Source organism: Chenopodium album, chromosome 16, assembly GCF_948465745.1.
Source record: "Chenopodium album chromosome 16, dcCheAlbu1.1, whole genome shotgun sequence".
In the NCBI taxonomy this organism is placed as follows: domain Eukaryota; kingdom Viridiplantae; phylum Streptophyta; class Magnoliopsida; order Caryophyllales; family Amaranthaceae; genus Chenopodium; species Chenopodium album.
Window position 1 is genome coordinate 50,214,839 of NC_137849.1, and position 20,369 is coordinate 50,235,207.

At 31.2% G+C, this 20,369-nt stretch overlaps 2 protein-coding genes and 1 pseudogene across 3 annotated transcripts; 1 reads left to right on the forward strand and 2 right to left on the reverse strand.

Moving 5' to 3' along the window:
• Positions 1–938: 938 nt before the first annotated feature.
• On the reverse strand, positions 939–7,132 carry LOC145586907 (protein NRT1/ PTR FAMILY 1.2-like; annotated as a pseudogene). The gene is made up of 5 exons (XR_014101039.1): positions 7,046–7,132; positions 6,763–6,914; positions 6,400–6,620; positions 2,421–2,965; positions 939–2,190 (listed from the first exon to the last, which is right to left on the reverse strand). The product of XR_014101039.1 is annotated as a protein NRT1/ PTR FAMILY 1.2-like (transcript).
• Positions 7,133–7,695: 563 nt separating this feature from the next.
• LOC145584517 (uncharacterized) lies at positions 7,696–9,117 on the forward strand. Its single transcript, XM_081641342.1, has one exon. It carries the CDS (start codon positions 7,696–7,698, stop codon positions 9,115–9,117), a length of 1,422 nt encoding a protein of 473 aa, XP_081497468.1.
• A 6,567-nt stretch (positions 9,118–15,684) lies between these two features.
• On the reverse strand, positions 15,685–18,861 carry LOC145585848 (transcription factor MYB63-like). The gene is made up of 3 exons (XM_081642562.1): positions 18,620–18,861; positions 16,674–16,803; positions 15,685–16,574 (listed from the first exon to the last, which is right to left on the reverse strand). The coding sequence occupies exons 1-3, from the start codon at positions 18,756–18,758 to the stop codon at positions 15,896–15,898; spliced, it is 948 nt and encodes a 315-aa protein (XP_081498688.1). The 5' UTR covers positions 18,759–18,861; the 3' UTR covers positions 15,685–15,895.
• Positions 18,862–20,369: the final 1,508 nt, after the last annotated feature.

The window sequence follows — 20,369 nt, forward strand, 5'->3', positions numbered from 1 at the left end:
GAGTTTCTTTTACATTATTTAATATACTTTGAGATGTTGGGCTATTTGAGCCTTGACAACCCACACCCAATGCCACCATGACCCACACAAAAATCCACTATCTATTGGAGTCGGAGTCGGATAATCCATCAAAGTCGAACATTTGTCGGAGTCGGATTTTTTTCTCGGATTTTTTTTAGGATCCGACTCCGACCCTCCTCCGACTCGGAGTCGGATTATTTTAATGGAGTCGAACTCGGATTACTTTTTTCTCGGACTCGGAGCGGATTTTTACCTCGGATCGAGGCAGAGTAGGGTCGGATTCGGACTGGATTGCCATCCCTAATTTCAACCCGTGATACCACATAAGAATATTTGACTACAACTGATTCTATTCTTTAACTATCAATTTTTTTTTTATGCAAATTCATTAACTATCAATAAATAGATTAAATACAATATACATAGAGAGAGTGAGGGATATCTCACTTGGTTAAGTTTTTTTCCCGATTTTAGAGGATTCTAATACGATTGCCATCAGTCCAATGGCTTTCTAGTTTCTACGCACCACACCAAAAAAAAAATTGGAGAAGATTAGTGTTATTAAAGTAAGTGACAGACCTGGCCCATTTAGCATTTTATGGACATCTAGCTTTTTATGGACCATGAACAACAACATTATTTATGTAATCCAATTCAGCTGCACGTGAATATTTAATATAAAAAAAGGCATCTATCAAATCAAAGTTGCTCAATTTTCGTATTTGTATGAACTATCCATGATGAAACTACTTTAAATTTCTCAATATTTACCAACAAGAGTTGGCTCAAATGGTAAGCAAGTTGATGTTGCTTAAGATAGATCTCGGATTCGAGCCTCACCGTATGCAGAAACTCTTGTTAGGAGACTCACCCACCATAAGCCAGGTGTGTTACCGGAATCAAATCCGGATGGTGAATCAGGTGGGCATTCTAAAAAAAAAAAAATTAAATTTCTCAATATTTACCATTTTACCATATAGTTCCATAAATGCCCAACGGTTAGCTGCTGGGAATACCTCCAAAAGTCACAAAAAATGTAAGACCATGAACTAAGAAGTTTTGTGGGGGAAAAAAAAAAAATTAATTCACACTCCCTACATATTGTCTAAAGCTCCAAAACAATCCCTCATGAATAATGGGTGTACCTAAATTACTTTTTTGGTGTGCCAAAATTATTTCCCTAAATTGTACTCCTATCTACTTGTATATAATACATCAAGGTTACATACAATAAGACATCGACAAATCTAGCCCTCTTTCAATTCTTCGTTTGCCGGCAGGCTGTCATTCTCCAGTCTAGCCAATGTTGGTGTTTCATTGACAGCTTGCTCATGCACCTCATCAACAGGCTCATAACACCAACTACAAAACATATAAAACAAGACATTGAAGAAGCATATTGCAGCAATAAGCCAATAAAAATAGTCATATCGACCTTTGTTGATGTTGCTTGAAACCCAACTTTCCTTGCCTCCTCTTGTTGTAATATCATTCACCAAGTTCAATATTACACTAGATAATAGCCCTGCAACACCCATCCCAACTCCGAAGAGGCATGTTGCTATGCTTGACATGCTCTCAGGCATTTCAGTGTAATAAAACTCGTTTTGCCCTATCGCGTTAAAGGCCTCAGCTAAGCCACTTAAGCAATTTTGAGGTACTAGCCAAAAGGCAGACATAAGGATTGCATCCCTATTATTATTATTTGCCAACTCTTCACCAATGGCTCCTTTTCTTCGTATGTTTTCCACAATTCCGGCTACAAACATTGACATGAATGCACAAAACAGTCTGATCCCCATTCTCAACTTTACACTAAGGCTAATAGGTTTGCCATTGATCCTTGATGCCAGGGGAATGAGTACGCGATCATAGATAGGAATCCATAGCACTATGACCATGATTTGAAACGTAATAAATGAAGCCGCTGGAACTTCAAACTTTGAGCCTAGGTGCCTATCCATCGATAAAGCTTGGACCACACCAAATGAACTCTGGTTCGCGTGTATGGACATTAAGACCCCAGTTGACCATATTGGGAGGACTCTTATAAGAGCCTTTAGCTCTTCAACTTCCTCTACCGTGCATAAATTCCATGGGTTTTTTGCTATTCCATCAGACCCAATGTCACGGTGGACATCTTGAATGATACAAGCTTTATTCAAGAACCTATCAAAAGATAGATACAAGTATTAGATAGAAGCACGCATGTTTAGTTGTTTATTCCATAGCACAAATTAAAACTCATTTGCCTAACTATCAGTATGAATATTACACTGCAAGATGCTAAGATATATAAAACACTAGGCTAATTAGTTATGCACCTAGGTTAACATATAGAAGTTGAAACAATATTGAACAGAAATTAAACACACTTATATATTAAGATCAATACATACCTTAATCTATCGCTTGGGCAAGTTATTTTCTTTAGATAATAGTAATGCACATCTGATCCTGGAGGTGGCAGAGTGATTTTTCTGTTTCGAAAAGCAGCAATTGCAACTCTAACAAGGCTAATAAAGAGATTACTCTTGACCTTATTCATCACATAAAGAGGGGTAGCAAGCAAAAGGCAGATGGTCGATAAGAGCATAAGAATAATTGGTATGCCGAAGCCAATTTTCCAACCCAAGTGATCTTGAATTTAGACTATTACTGTCATAGCAATTACTACAGAAAAGCAACCACAGGCATAGTACCAGCTGAAAAAGAGTTCCAAAGTCTTTTTATTCTTAGGATTATCTCTTCGGTCTACTTGATCAGCGCCGAAAGCTAGTGAACAAGGCCTTACACCACCGGCACCAATTGACATGATGAGAAAGGCAAACACTAGGATTGCATATTGCCCTGATGTTGGGGCTTTGCAGTCATGGGCTAAGGGGTCGCACGGCGGTGGCTTTGCATTTGGGATCATTGTTGTTAGCCAGAGTAGAGTCATCCCCTGCATCAAGGAAATTTCTTACAATTCCAATTAACACATCACATATGCTTAGATCAATTCCAATTAACACATCACATATGCAAGATTATTTCAATAATCAAGGGGTATGAAATTTGAACCAACATTAACCTTCTTGTCACGTTGGTTTTGGTACAGTCTTAATTGTATTTGTTTGCCCGCATTCAATCAATTCTTTCTCCCATCCCCGGTCGATACGAAGCTGCAGCTTTCGCTCATTGGCACTTCGCTCGTAGAGCCAATGCATCAATAAGAGGCCACATACGATCTCGCATATCTTCGGCACCCAAACAACCAGTTGAATCCATCTTAGTTGGTTGGTTAGTGTGAGACTCTCTCTATCAGTTCGATATACATATGAGACTCGCATCGAGACGTCCTTGCCATAGAATTTTCTATGTCCTAACCCTTTCACTGGCCTTTATGATAAGCCAGTCCGGAAGGAAGGAGGAAGGGGCGCTCAACAAGTCATGGATACTATGTTAAATGATCATCAATTGAACCAAAAAAATTAAGCTGATAATTAAAGGCCCGTCATCATATACACCCGGGTGTACGGTACACCCAAGGGTGTTTGTTTGCTCATTTGATGATAAAATGAGCAATAACCATTGAAATGAGCAAACAATACCCTTAGATGCACCGTGCGCTTGGGTGTATATAAAAATTTCTAGTGATTATATGCTCTTTAATTTAATGAAACAACATTAACATAAGTGAATAATGGGAGTAATAAAATTGATTGCTTTTGATTTATTGACATGCTTTATATTTACCAAAAATGTTGATTCATGTGCCACAACTTGGCTTAATTTTTGCATTGCAGCAGCTTGGTCCCCCGATAACATTTAGAAAGTAATTTAGAACCAAATATATAGCTACATTCCACATTCATTCCTGAGAAAGACCCAATTTATCATCTTGATAAACAAAAATCGCTTATTTAATGGTATTTATGTTTTGCATTATATTGCAGCAGCTTGGTCCCCCAATAATTTGGACTGTTTCGGAAAAATGTTCTTGTTCTAATATAACTTGTTATTTGTTACACATAAGTTATACAATCACATTTTCAAGGTGCAGTGGTATTAAGCTATAAACCTATGTGATGCTATCTAGGTTCATATAACATATTGTATGTTAAGTACTCCGTAGTCAAATTTGATGGGGCAATCAATTTTGTATCAATTATGTTAGATGTAACCTTAAAATGGTAGGGGGCGTAAGCTTGAAAATTAAATAAAATTTTCTATTTTGAATAAAAATGAGCATATATTTTGCCAAAATTATGCAAATAAACAACTCATAGCATTATTGCATAATTGTTGCCTGATAAACTTGCTTTTTTACATACAAAGAAAGCAATAAACTTTGACTTTAGGCCTATTTTGTAACCTTTAATTGTTGGCTTACTTGGCTAGTTTAATTTACTTGACTTGTTTACACACCTTTTGTTTTCTTAAAGAAAGCAAAAGGGTATGAATCCTCTATCCCACTAATGTGTCTTATTTCATGTTCCATTCAATTTGATTGGTCTACGTCATTTTAAATATCAATATTCTTTATTTAATTTTTAATAGCAAATTAAATAAAATAAATTTTTACATATTTTATATTCTAGTCCTTATCTCTCCTTTTTTTTTTTTTTTTTTTTTTTTTTTCTCATTTATACAAATACGTTTAGTTCAATCTCATTATTTTTTTTTTATACTACCTTCATAACTCTGATGCCTGTTTTAGGTTTTTAACCAAGTGGTTAGCATTAATTTTGTTACAATTATTACTCCATTCGTTTGTATAATTACTTTGTAAATTTCAATGATAATAAACCTTTTCTGTAATTATTACTCGTACAATTATGTAAATTAAGACAGAATTAGATATATGAGCATTATTGGTGAGTATATTATTAATACTCCCTCCGTCCCTTATCTACATGTTTATTTCCCAATTTTTACGAGATTTAAGGAACTTAGATATTCCTTAAAACTCATGATTGAAAAGTATAAATATGCATATGAGGTTAGAGGGAGATAGAGAAAGAAAAGTACATACTCCCTCCGTCCCTTAATTACATTCATGCTTTTCTTTTTGGGTGTTTCAAAATTACATTCCTACTTTCTCTTTTTAGTAAGTGAATTTTTACCAAATATCCCCAAATTATCCCTAAATAGTTGTGATGTGGCATTACTTTAATTATTTTTTCTGTTTTGCAATTAATGGTTGCACAGAAATTATAATTTTCATTCACCCTTTTGAATATTCTAAATTCATGTGCAGCACTATAACTGAATATGATAGGTCCTTTTATTTTTCATAAACAAATGTGATTGATCCTTTTTATTTTCAAATGATCGATGACATGTGCTTCATTTAATATCATTCCATCTTTGTTTTATTCAAAGATAACAATAAATGTCTTGCAATTCCCATTGTACTTTCTAATAATAGGTTTTAAGGTTACTCCAAATTCCTTAATTCCGTGTGTAAATTTAGAAATAGGAATGTAATTAAGGATGGAGGGAGTAGTTGGTAATTAAAGAGATATAGAGAGAAAGTGTTGGAAAATGATGTCAAAAGTACAAAAACAATAAAAGAAAAATAATGACAATTCATCAAAAAGAAAGAATATTATCAAAAAGTACATTTTTTAAAATAGAAATAGGCACATAGTTTTGAAACCCCAAAAAAAGAAAGTAGGCATGTTTGTAATTGTTAAAAGACCGTCTAACTAATAATGTAGTCATCAAGTTAAATTAAATTAAATCTCATAAATTAGCTTAAATTCCCTCTAAATTTTAATAGTCAAAAGATTCTAATTGAGACTAATATTATGAAAAGGAGATAGTAATAGTTGAAAAAAAATAAAAAATAAAAAAGTTTATAATACCGTTCAAAAAAACCAAACACCAAGAATTAAGCTTATTAAGAGTGGGAGGGAGAGGGTGAAATCAATAATTGAAGGGAGTAGGTGAAATCAATAATGGACTATTAGTTAAACCAAACATCCTTCACTACTCCCTGGCTCAAAAAATAAGTCAACCACACTAATTGTTTAACTCAAGTATCCTTAAACAACCTTAAAACACATTAATCATTGTTATTTGAAAACAACTTCATCGTCAATTTAATTAATATTTCTTCCGTCTCTTAAGAATTGTCGAATTGAATGATTTCTCTTCTTTTCCTTTATCAATTAATAAGAGTCATATTGAATCAATAAGTAATTTTAAGTTCTCAAATGTCTAAAATTTTTTAGTGATAGGCTAATAGCTTATTATAATGAAAAATAGAACTATTATTTAGAGACATATGGAGTATAGTCGTATAGATATATAACAAATAATATCCATGAATATCAATGTCTAAAATTGAATTTTTGTAAAGAATTCAATGTTAAAGATTAATAGAATTACCAAGAGACTGAAGACGGAACCCAGAGCAATGGTAAGGAATCGACCCAGATATGAATCAGCCACAAAAGCGCCAATAAGAGGGAAAAAATTGGTAGCAGCAGACCAAAAGTAAATCAAATTTTGGCCTTTCGCTAAACTCATCTTGTAATCCTTCAACAAATATACGATCATGTTTGGTATAATCCATAACTTGCTACCTTTTCAAATGACTCGTTTGCCGTGTCATAATTCCAACATTTTAAGTGTGTTAGTTATCAAAATTAATAGTCACGATGAAAGTGTAATTCTCGACGAGTTAATAGTCACGATGACAGTGTAATCCGTCATTAAAAAAAAAAATGCATACAACAAATATTTACCTATGATAAATGGCATGGTAACGAAGCTACCCTTTTTCCATTTGGATGGTGGTGGTTGTTCTTGGTGATCATCATAATGCCCTTTGATGTTTCTTTCTTCGTCACTTGCCTCCATTTTTGAGAGAGAGAGAAGGAATAAATTGAACTTAGTTGAACCTGATTGTTTGGTAAGGGAATCGAGCCACATATATAATCAAAAAAAAAAATTTAAGACGCACTAGTCTATAAAAAGTCAAATAGAGCAAAAATATAAATATAGAAAGAGCATAAATTGCTTACTTAATTACCTCCATCTCATAATACATGTCTCTTTTCTTTTGGGTGCTGATATTGCCAAGGCAAAAAAAACCATTTCCAAGGCAAATTATCTACCCGCTGCCCGTAATACTTGAGAATCTAAATATGTCAAACTTATTAATTCAATAATATACTTTGTAATATTTTATTGCCTATAATTTTAGTAGCTAAATATTCCAATTAAAATCTTTCCAACTCCAACTACTAATTATTCTCGTCAAAATATGCAATTAATTAATTAAATTATTCATCACCATATACTCACTAAATTTAACATTTTATTGGGAGAGACACCATTATCAAAGCTTTACAGGTATTAGCTACCTCTAAACTTGTTTATTAATTAATTTTATTTATTTATCAAGTGCTTAATTAATTTGTAAATGACTATTAGTATAAGTGTTTCATGTCAACATTATACGTATGAATGTTCTACCTTTATTATAAAATTTTCCATTGAAACAAAAAAAAAAATAGCATTATGTTTGTATATAAACCTGGGATACTTCATTCTTCAAACTGTAATTAAAATCTAATTGTTGGGCATTCGATCTTAAGGAATGGTAGACAAAGATTTTCTAAACAGTGCATCTTAATTATTTAGCTATTTCTTTGACAGATTATTGCTAATCATATAATGATGGACGAGGATGTGCATGCTGTGTTTAGTACACAATATCAAACTCGTGAAGAACTCCTTGATGTTGTTAGAAGGTTGTATAAGTCAAAGGGATATGCCATCTCAATTAGGGACTCTCGAAAGGATTGTTATGTGACTATTGGTTGTGATAGGGGCGGCATATATCGGGACTGGCGTAATAAAATGATAGATACATCTCAAGATAGGGAAACAAGCACTCGTCTTATAGATTGTCCTTTTCGAATACGAGGTAAGAAACAAAATGATGGATTTTGGTCTCTTCAATTGCAAAATAATTCACATAACCATGAAGCTAATGTTGATATGTCTGGTCATCCTTCTTCTCGTCGTTTTACAAATGAAGAAATTTTAGATATTGATAAAATGTGTATGTTGGGTATTCAACCTTGTCGCTACTTTAAAGAAGATGAAGATTGGGAAGATTTTATGTTTAATTGGAATACTATTATATATGCCAAGACAAATGAATCATTTGACAATGCTTGGGCTTCATTCAAAGAGTTATACATGGACAAGAAGGATATTGTTGATTACATTGGAAGTACATGGATACCATATAAGGAACGATTTGTGAGTGCTTGGACCGAAAAATACGGTCATTATGGCAACCGCGTCTCTTCAAGAGCAGAAGGTGCACATGCAAAATTGAAAGGTTACCTACAAGTTTCAACCGGAGACTTTCGACAAGTAAGAGACAAAATCATTCTTGCTATTGATAATGAATTTCAAGAGATAAAGACTCTACTTGAAATCGAGAAAATTCGTGTACCTCACAAGTATCGCATCCCATTCTTTAAAAATCTTGTTTCTCATGTTTCGACTTTTGCAATGAACAAGCTCTATGAGCAATATGAAATGGCTAAATTTGGTAAAGCAAAAGCCATTTGTACAGGCCATTTTCAGTGTACTATGAGACTACCTTGTGCTCATATGATGTATGAATGGAAAGAGAAAGCATTGTCTTTGGAGTCTGTACATACACAATGGAGGATTGACTTAAAGTCACTTGATGCTTATGATACAAATATAAGTGATAGTAGCAATGAAATTGAAGAGCTTACTGACAAGCTACGGGATAAATATCAGCATATGACTATTTTTCAGAAGGAAGAAATAAGGAACAAGATATCTCTTATGTTGAATACAGTGGAACCTACATTGATGGAACCAAATACCCGGCCTCATAAAGGACGCCCACAGAAGGGTTCTATCAAACGAAAGGAACCTTTAAGTTCAACAAGAAGAGATCCATCACAATTTGAAATAGTAGAAGCATCATTGAAACGTTCTAAGTCTCAAGTGCCTATACACGAACACGAGTCATATACTTCTTATCCAACCCATGGTGAAAGTGCACTGAATTTAATTGATCTTAATGCACCTGTTGTTTGGCTAGACTGATTGTTCTTCATTTCCTATCATGTAGGTGGTTTTTATACTCTTTTAGTTATTATTAGTCTTAATGATGTACTAATCTTTTTAACATTAACATTTGACTAACTACTACTTCGTATATCTTTTGGTGGCAAGGGTTATGCATATGAAATTCATACGATGTAGAACTCATTGGACTGTTGGACATACGCTAAACTTCTCTCCGGATTAGTTATGTTTATCGTTTGCTATTTTTAAACATTTGTAATTTAATATTTGCATTTTTTTTTTATCAGTGATCCAATGCAAATTTTTTTTTTTTAATTTAATAAAATTTGGACCATATTTGTAGCTGTTGGAAGTTTTGATTTATACCTATTGCAATAATCAATTCGTACTTTCGATTGTTTTGATTCTTCTTGGAGTATTGATTATTAGAATAAAATATAATGCATGTGTGTGTATATGTCGTAGTGATTTAGTTTATGTGGAGGTGAAGATCATATGCCGATTTGGTATGTGCCAGAACAAAATGATTTAATTGTTATTGGCAACATTATAGGCAATAAAATATTACAAAGTATATTATTGAATTAATAAGTTTGACATATTTAGATTCTCAAATATTACGAGCAGCGGGTAGATAATTTGCCTTGGAAATGGTTTTTTTTGCCTTGGCAATATCAGCACCCTTTCTTTTTTAGATAAATCAAAATATAATGTCTCTTTTTATTAAAAGGTTGTACTATTCGACATTATTACCCTTTTTAGATGAATTGTCAGTTATTATTATTATTATTATTATTATTATTATTATTATTATTTTACTTTTAATATCAATTTCCAATACTTTCTCTCTATCTCTTCAATTATTCTCAACTACTTTTTCTTTCTCTATATCTCTCTCTAGCCCTACATGTACATATATATTTCTAATCATTAGTTTCAAGGAATTTATAACTTTCTTAATTCTTGCGTAAAAACCCAAAAAGACATTATATTATGAGACAAGAAGGAGTAACAAATAGTGGTGGATCTTGGACCAAAGATAAAGAGTCTGCTAGTTTAAAATCTAAAATTTGATCTAATGACCACTATGCCATGAAAGTTTTTCTTATAGATTATTTAGGCAACACATATTTTTTTTATCTAGTGACTTGAAAACGTCAAGAGAGGGGAAGTGTAATTTGCAAGTCCTAACAAAGATTCGTCTCTGCTTACATGTTACGACAATAAGACACTGATATATGAATTGAAGGCCTCATATGGTTCAACATTTTTGGGAATAAAAACAACTTTACTTTTCCTTAAGATTGGGACTAGCAAAATTTTAAGAAAAAAAGAGTTTTAAATTAAGTAGTAGATGTTAGCTGTCAATAAATTGTTAGCTAGATGTGAAAACAGATAATTAAGAAATGAGTGTTCGGTAAAGCAACGGTTAACTAGTTGTTAAATATTAATCAATATTTTTTCCATAAGATATGAGTGTTCGGTAAAGTAACGGTTAACTAGTTGTTATATTTTTTCCATAACTAGTTGTTAAAAAAAAAATTATAAAAAAAAAAAAAAAAAATCCAGTAACTTTCACAGTTGTTGTAAAGGTATTCATTACATTTTTTTTTTTAGGAAAGGTATTCATTACATCTTGAATGTATTTCGAATGCACATGTTTAATTAAGATAATTAGAATATTAGAAAAGTGCTCTAAAATCTAATTAAGAATCCAACTAACACCAAGAGAATCGGTTGAAAATTTTGTTTGTGGTGCTTGTCAAATCATGTCGAGGATCAAATTCATGTTTTTTCTTTACCTTTTTTAAATCGGAGAATTCGAGTGTTGGTAGCACCTTTCAAGACAATAATGAAAATGGAATTTAATTTTAATTGTTGATACTTCCTCCGTATTTTAATAAGTGTTACAGTTTGACCTTATACACATGTCGAGAAACGACTTTGACTATTAATTAATTAAATTATATGTTAATAAAATCATACGAAAATTGATATTATAAAAGTATACATTATAACGAATCCAACAATGTATAATACAATAATATTTTTTTATGTATATATTAGTAAATTAATCAAGTTAAAATCATTATGTGAATATTGGAAAAAGTCAAATTATAACACTTATTAAAACACAGAGGGAGTAGCATTTTTCAAGAGTAATCAATCACTTTAATCATTTAGTGTTAAAAAATCTCACTATCTTCATTTCTTTTACTTACACAGTTACACTATTTCTTTTACATATTCTTTTGTATCTTTCTATTATATATAACCATGTACTACATTAACGAATTGATCGAAATTTATTGTTGGTTATATTGGGTAAATAGCTCCCCTTGAAGTTTCAAACTTCGTACTGGCTGATATTTGCTCAGATTAATAAAACCTGCTCGTCGTTATATATATATAAATAGCTACTAACTAATTTTCATTCAATTGATTGGTTGCTTTTATCTAGTATTTTAGTTTAAACTTTTCAACATATTGGACTATACATCTTTGTTCTTGACTCGTGATTTTGACATATAAATATTGTTTCAAGCTAATGATATAAATTATTTTAATTAATGTGTAATGCTCACATTGCATGCATAGAAAAGTTAGTATAAACATATAAGCTTAAATATTTTCATAAATAAATTATTGTTATACTACAGTTTCATCCCAAAAGAAAATAAATTAATTTCTTCAAAAGTACTGTACAGTATTACCATTTCACCCCAAAAATATGGGAAAATACTGGTTGATTTTCATGATTAACATAATTTGTCAATCATAGGGGTAATAGTGTCTTTTCATTCATTAAGTTAAGGATAGTAATGTCATTGCACATGTAATGACATGTTCATATTGCTAAGCATGCAATATAATGGCGTTAAGCCGTTAACAACTAAGTTTCAAGCCCCAAATCCCCACCCTCCTTCTCTCTCCTCTCTCTCAAAGTTCCAACAATAGCGGGTGTGTAGTAGCTCCGGTGATGGAGGGTGTAGCGCTGACAATGAAACTGAAACTAGTGCTCGGCGACAACTAGCTATGACTCCGGCGACGGATGGTGGTGGTGGTGGTGGTGTCCGTACTTAAATCAATCTCTCATCCGCCAACGTCGGCAAGAATTATGTCCAAGAGCTTCTTGACAAGGCTCCCTAGGTTAGTAATTTCAAGGAAAAATGGTCACCTTTAACCTTTGGGTTGACCAAACCCTTAATTTCACCTTTTCTTCTTAGGGTTTTCGTTTAATTCAGCGGCGAAGCTGCCGGAAATGGTGGTATTGATGGTGTCGGTGGTCGGTTTATTGGTTGCAGCTTGGTGATGATGAAGATTGTGGTATGGTAGCTTCAATGGAGGAAGCAGCTTGAACACTACTATTGTTATCGTTAGTAAACGGAGTTAGGATCTAGGCTTGCGTTCTTGGTGATTAAGCGGCTGACGAAGCATAAGTATGAGCTGGCTAGTATGAGTAAGCACTAGATTAACAAAATATGTTAATCATGAAGATTAACTGGGCAAGCCCCCAAAAATATTTAATTTAATTCTTTACTGATGGCAGCAGCAACATCAGTAGCAGTGGGCAGCAGCGGCGGCAGCAGCAGTATTAGTTCGTTGTAGCGACAGCAACATTAACATGCAGTAACGTAGCAGAGCTCTTGTCAAGCGCATACCTCAACCTATCCAAGGTTCATCAAAGAATGCATTGTGACGGGAAAGGGAAAAATATCACAGATATTACTCATTTTAATTAGTAACTCCAAATCTAGCAACTTGCAGAAGATACTATAATGAAAAACACACATTGACTATATGCTTAACAAATGCAATCATAGGCACTTAGATATACTCATAACTATAACAGAGAGTCATGATTAGTTAAATGACCAAGGATAAAGTAGAATAGAAACATAACTCTAGCCTGAGACAAATATTAAGACCCACGTTTAACTTTTTAGCCAACATTGGAGTACATGCGTTGTACATTGCCAAAATACAGCCCTTTTCATCAAGTTTGGCCTTATCTAGTCCAATTTTTAAGTCATTTAGGGCCTGTTCTCTTCCGTTGAAATTCAGTTCAGTTCAGTTCAGTTCAGCTCTTATGTCTAATGATATTGCTAATGATATAAAGCCAAATTTCATTCTTTTAAGCTCTTATTACAACGACGCAACAAATAATAATAATTATTATTATTATTATTATTATCAATAAATAATAATAATAATAATAACAATACTAATAATAATAATCAATAATTAATTATAATAATAATAATAACAATAATTAATATTAATAATAATAATAATAATAATAATAATATCGATACAATTCATTGTTCAAATGGTTCTATTTTTTTGATACACATTTCTATTGTTAATCTTATTGAGAAAATTAGAGTACTACACAACTTAAACTAATTTTCATAGTCAGTTAGTTCTTCGTCTTCTTCTTGTCCACCAAGCTCCTCCATTACCTCGGCATTCCTCTGAACTGACTCCCATATCTGATCAGTTATTTCTTGTCGGACAATATCCATAGCTGCTTTTCTGCTACATGTAAGTGTTTTGTGTTCTTTTGTCATAATACTATTTTATTTTAAAATTAAATAGTATATGTGTTTAAAATATTTAGAGGTTTCAAGTTTTTAATATATTTTCCATAAATTTATAATTATATTATAAATTTTATAATTATGTCATATGAAATAGTACATTTGTATATACACATAGGTATAGTAATATATAATCAAAGACCACTAATCCGTAGTTAAAAATCACTAATTAATAAGTTCAGTTCAGTTCAGTTCAATTCAGTTCAGTTCAGTTCAGTTCAGTTCAGCTCAGCTCAGTTCAGTTCAGTTCAGTTCAGTTCAGTTGATTTCAGTCAATCAGAACATGCCCTTACACTACCATTGACTCAAGTTGAGCTTGTTAGGTAACATTTGGGTAAATGAATGTACCTCAATGCTTCTACCACTTGCGCTAGAACAATTAAACCTGTCTTGTATCATGATTGGTAATCAAATTATGCTTCAATTAGCTGATTACCAAAACTTTAACACACTTCGCACTAGCCTATAAAGCATAATCATCTAACATAAAACAAACTCCAACATTGAGCATATACAACGAAATCATGTAATTTGTCAAAAAAAAAAAAAAAAAAAAAAGAAATCATGAAAAAAAGAAAAAGAAAATGAGGGGCAAGCGGCACTCACTCACAACCAGTAAAACACACAACTCACTTCACTAGCCTAACATGACAACACACAATTTTGGGATGGATTTTGTTAGAGATATGAGATATCGGAAAATATATGCATATATTTTTCGATATCTCATATCTCTAACAGATTTCCATAACTTAGGTTTCCCATTTGTTTTGTATTAATTACAACATTTTCCTTTTACATCTATTTTATTCGTACATTAATTATAATACGTCTAAATTTGAAAATGACTCTCTAATACTTTGTATAGAGTACAATAAAATCTCTCTCTCACTAACTCCACTTTCACAAATATATTATTATTTCTTTTTCCTACTAACCCAACTTATACCGTACTACTTTTTTTTTTTTTTTTTTTAATTTCTCTTTCCTACCAACGATATTTCATATTATAAAATTTAATTCTCTATTAAGTTCATTCTATAAATTTTTTTAAACTTTATTAACACCCTAATATTGCGATTAATATGAAATGAATTGAGTAAATTTCTAAATTTTAGCTTGATTCAAATTTGGTCCGAAATACGTAGTAATGGATTTGGACACTCTTTGGATTTTTTGCTTAAAATAGCGGATTTGGATAAACTGTGGATTTTTGCTTAAAATAGCGGATTTGTCCACAATTTTTTGGCCCAAAATGGGCAAACTTTGTTGGCCAAGGCTAGGCTTGTCCATGATTACGCATGATAATTTTGACTTGCATACAAGTAACAATAGTAAATAAAAATTACTTCGACTCTATAAATAATAAATGAGTAGAATAATTAAAAAAAGGCAGTATATGTATTCAAATATATTGAAACTCAAAAGAGTACATTTAATAACTAAAACAAACATTAAAGATGACACATGTTATTTCTTCATGAATTTCTCCTCCTCTTAAACCATTTTTTCTATTTTTTATTTTTATTATTTATTTTCCAATTTCATCAACTCTTATATATATATATATATATATATATATATATATATATATATATATATATATATATATATATATTCTCAATGGAAGGAATACTATTTGCGCGAACAATTTTAACTTCATTGTAACATCAAATTTATTGTTACAAAAATGTAGATCTATTGTTGAACTCTATGACATATACAATAATTAGATTTAGAAGAATTCCTCTAACATAATTTTCAGAGCACCATGATCTTGGGTGAAGTCATTAATTTTAGACAACAATTATCTACCTATATACGCTAAGAAAACACGATTTTCCCTCTTAATTAAAATAATTCTTGACAAGAGGGGACATTAACTTAATTATATAGTAAGGGGTATGTAATTGCAAAGCATGAAAAAGACATAATAGTATTTAAATCAAAATGTCATACAAATTCATTTAGCATATATATGGTCATGCTCTAATATATTCAAACGGGCGGTGTAAACCATAAAAATTTAACACCATTAGTTATGAAGAGTTGAACAATTTTGGTCCACTCTTAGTACGAATTATAAATCCTTGACAAACTAACTTTTAATTTGTCATCGAGCTACATTTGACTGATATTAGTTATACATATACATATACATATTATATACTATCAACTTCAAGATGTTGAACTAATTAATTAGGTGAATTTAGAAGGAAATTAAAATCTAAGTCATGGGTTGAAGTTGAAGTAGCATCATTGGTAGATTGTAGTGGTGTAGACTGATTTAGATGATCTAGTCCAAGTTCATTTTCCAAGTATACTAACCACCACCAACTTCCATCACCTTGCTTTACATTTTCATCCTTGTTGTCATTCTCGTATATTATTGGTGTGTCAACATCTTTGAATTGGACTTCATTATTATTGTCTCCATGTAACAAGTCCCATAAGTCCAAGTTTGGCTCGTAAGGAATTTCAAATAGCTTGTCTAGTGAATTATTATTTTCGATGTTCTTGCCCACACACGCGCTTGTTTCATCCTTATTAGGGTGCTCGACATTTTCAATCATTTGATGGTCCGATGAACATGAGGCTTGTGAGTTTGAAGAGGTAGATGATGAGCTTGAATACTCCATCGTGTCATTGTTTGTGATAGTTTGTTGAGTGAGGTCTTGTTTATAGCAATGTTGGTTGTCGCTTCCATCAATAGTAATTTCATTAGGAGTATTTGTTGAGGATGATGCGTTACATGATATTGGAGAATCATTACTTGAATGTTTCTCTTTGAGGCGTTTCTTTAAGTGAGTGTTCCATACATTTTTTATCTCATTGTCAGTTCTTCCTGGGAAATGTGATGCTATCTTCGACCATCTGAATAATATAAACATTAATGATCACTTAGTTTTTATATTATTAGCATTTTAACATCACGAAAAATGGTTCAAATTATGCATAGGTTTGAACAATTACTTGTTTCCCAGTGCTTCATGTAGCATGATTATGACTTCCTCTTCTTGGGGAGTGAAATCACCGCGTTTTAGATCTGGTCGAAGGTAATTAACCCATCTTAAACGACAACTTTTTCCACATCGCGCTAATCCTAAAAAACAAATTTACATAGGATGATTATCATTTATGGCATATTATTATAATTAGACAAGCAAGCAAACTAGTTAACTTAAATGAGATGATAACAACATTGATGTGATTAGGTTTAAATTAACTCATACTCTTTATTTTATGCTTATGATGTCATTAATTGAATGATTAATTAATTAATTAGTATGTGGAAGAGTTATTTTCTATATTAGTTTGGGTGGGGAAATCACTCAACAACCTTGACAAAGACCGTAGGGTTGGAATGTTTTACTCCACTTAAAATGCCTTGCTTCGTAAATTTCTTTGACTTCGTTTACCTATAAAAGTTTTTGGTCCCTTTGAAGACAATCATTTTATTGGTTGGTTAAGTTCTTTGACTAAGTGACCAAGCAACTTATCATCAACCCACCACCATAACTTAATTATCATAAGGCCCGTTCTCACGTGTAAAAAATAATAATTTTTGATCACTAATTAGTGCTATTTGAAAAACATATGTATGAATAAGTATGATATTTCACTGTTCAATTTCTCTCTACTTCTCGTAATTTGTAATACCCTTGTTACTCAGTTTAAAAGTAAATCATATGAGTTAAAAGCTAAAACAAATCTACATGTATACTTGTGTGTTTATAATCAAATTATTTCTTCCTTCATTTATTTAAATTTTAATAATGGTTCAATAGTGTCTTTCTATACTATTCATAAATCTTACTTTGGTCATAATCATATAATTATACATTTAGATATTAGTAATATTATGTAACAAGGTATTGGATTTATCACAATATATATTTCTAATATATCATTAATAAATTTTTTCTTATAAATAAATAAGGATGTTTCAAAATGAAACAATGATAGTCATACTACAGAAAAAAGGATGTATAAGACTAATTAGAAAATACAATCTTGATCGAAAATATATACCTTGTTAATTAAAAATAGACAAATCATATTGTCATAGTTTGTAGACAAATTCAACTTTCATAAAAGTCTATTGCACTGTTTGGAGTATTTAGTATGATCATGATTCATTCATCACATAAACAATTTAGCACGGAGTAGTAATATCATTAAAATATATAAGTACATATACGCTTTAATTAATGTATGTTTTTCTTTTATATCAATTATATGGCCTTTTTTTTTTTTTTTTTTTTTTTTGAAAGAATTATAGGGCCTTTTGAATTACGATATAACTGAGATACACTACTAGCTAAAGGAAACTAATTCTATATTATCATGCGACAATGTAAGTGCATTAAGTAAAAAGTCAATAAAAGCAACAATTTAAAACACACTAATGGTTGGTACTGTATTATAATCTAATTTAAGATTCTATATGGTAAACTTAATCATTCTAAAGATCTAGATTAGCATTAATATGAGACATTGTAGAATTCCAAAAATGGTGAAAATAATCGTTCAGATTTGATGAATCTAAGACAATATTTTACTTATCATGATGTTTAGTAATCATAAACCTAACAACTTTTTCGCACGTACCAAAAATATACATATAATTATATAAACTTAGCAACTTTCCACTAAATGTTCAAATCATATATATTGTGATATCTTCTTCCCCCTAGCTGTTGCATCCTTTAGTAATTATCGACCTGTAAAAATTATGCATTTTGTAATATACTAAAGATTATTGCTTAATTTTTGTCTTTTGAATAAGACGATCATGATATTGCAAGTGTAACAAAGCAACTACAATCACGTACATATGCAATTTAATGTCTAAAAAACTATCAAACCAACTCATAAATAATTTCAATAAAAAGAGAATAATGATTGAGAAGAAAAACCTGCAAGTTTAGGAAGAGCTCGCCAATTATTATGACCATGCTTCTGAATGAAGGAGATGAGCTTAAAATCCTCAGCTTGAGACCACGGTCCCTTTTTTACACCCGCTTTGTCACAACACGGCTTTCTTCCTTTACCCATATCAAACCCTTAAATTATATTTGCTTCCTAATTAACAATTCTAACTAATTAATATCCAAAAATTATTAAAAAAGAGTATTATATATATATTTTATTTTTACAATTGTTGGAAGAGTGGATTTTGTGGATTAAGTAGGAAGTTATGAGAATAATAATAAAGCAAGTATTTATAGGGGAAGAGAAGTGAGAGAAGATGAAATTACATGCATTTGCTTACGCTAACGTAGTAGTAATATTATTCACTCTTACCAAACTTTTTGGACTTTACTTTCCTCGGAAAAAAATAAATAAATAAATAAATTTGGACTTACTTACTTTTCCTTTGAATTTATGCTATTTTAACTTTTTATAATTTAATTAGAGGGTAACTACTAGTCCTAATTAATTAGACTATTGATGATCAATTATTTGATTAATTAATTATTAGTATGTATACGTAATGATTTTCTTAATTGAAACTCTTTTTTCAGATTTACAGGTGAGTTTAGTAGTTTACTACTTAATCATCTGCAAGTTGTTCATACGTCATGCTTATCTAAATTGATGTGTGTGCTGATGTAAATGAAGATGATAATAAATTTACACAGATAATTACAGTAATAGTAGGTTTAAATTTTAATTTTAATAACCAAAGGATTTTGCCATTTTGATTGTTGTGGCCCATAGCTTAAGGAGTAATGGGTACCGATCATATATATGTTTCTCCCGTTTTAATATAATCATACCATTTTTTTTGTTGTTTAGAAATCCACAAGAACAAGTAATGAGAATCAATCTCAAAAAATCAGTCTCAAAATCACCTGGAACTGAAAAGGAAGCTCTAATCACTTAAGTTATCTCTCACTCTCTAATTGCACCATTTTAAATAATACATTCTTCAAGGGGAAGGACAATATTGCCTTCTATCATAATGTACTTCATACATATCATGACGCTTAAAATTATGTAGTTTTTTTTTCTTTTTTTTTTTTTTTAGAATATGAGTCGCTTAAAATTATTAATTGATAAGTGTTTTTTTTTTTTTTTCATACGTAACCTGTAGGGTTGTTTTAATTTTCTTTTCTTACATTAATTACACATGTAGTACATCATCTTATGACAATTTCAAGCAATATCTTTATGATTTTGAAATAATAACAAAAACATACATTAAGGTTACTTTTATAATGGAGAGAATGATTTTGTCATGAATATAGAATGTTAAGTTGTTATTTAAGTATTTAAAATAAAACAATGATGGTTAAAACTTCAATTTCAATGAATATATTGATATAAACATGTAGCCATGTAGAAGAGAATAGTACAATATGTATTATTTAAATAATATAGGTTTGCAAGGTCAATTACTTGTTTGACATCTCAACTGTAAATTGTAAATGTAACAGTGACTGAAGATGTTGACTATTTATCAACTGCATGCTTATAATTCAGTCATCTCAAACAAAAGCATAATCTTCTCCCACACAGAAATAGAAAGTGGTTAACATATTGGAATGTATTCATTCGTCAACAATTTTGTACCAATTTTCCAACGATTTTTTTTAATATAGTAATGAATTTCTAATATGAGAAAGTAGGCATTTTTCCATAATCCATGAATGGTTACAAAAT

Coding starts and splice junctions, on each gene's coding strand:
- LOC145585848 (XM_081642562.1), bottom strand. CDS start 18,758: ATGGGTAAAGGAAGAAAGCCGTGTTGTGACAAAGCGGGTGTAAAAAAG. Junction 16,804..18,619: donor AGCTCTTCCTAAACTTGCAG/GTTTTTCTTCTC, acceptor TTTGTTTTTTAG/GATTAGCGCGATGTGGAAAA. Junction 16,575..16,673: donor CATGAAGCACTGGGAAACAA/GTAATTGTTCAA, acceptor TATATTATTCAG/ATGGTCGAAGATAGCATCAC.
- LOC145584517 (XM_081641342.1), top strand. CDS start 7,696: ATGGACGAGGATGTGCATGCTGTGTTTAGTACACAATATCAAACTCGT.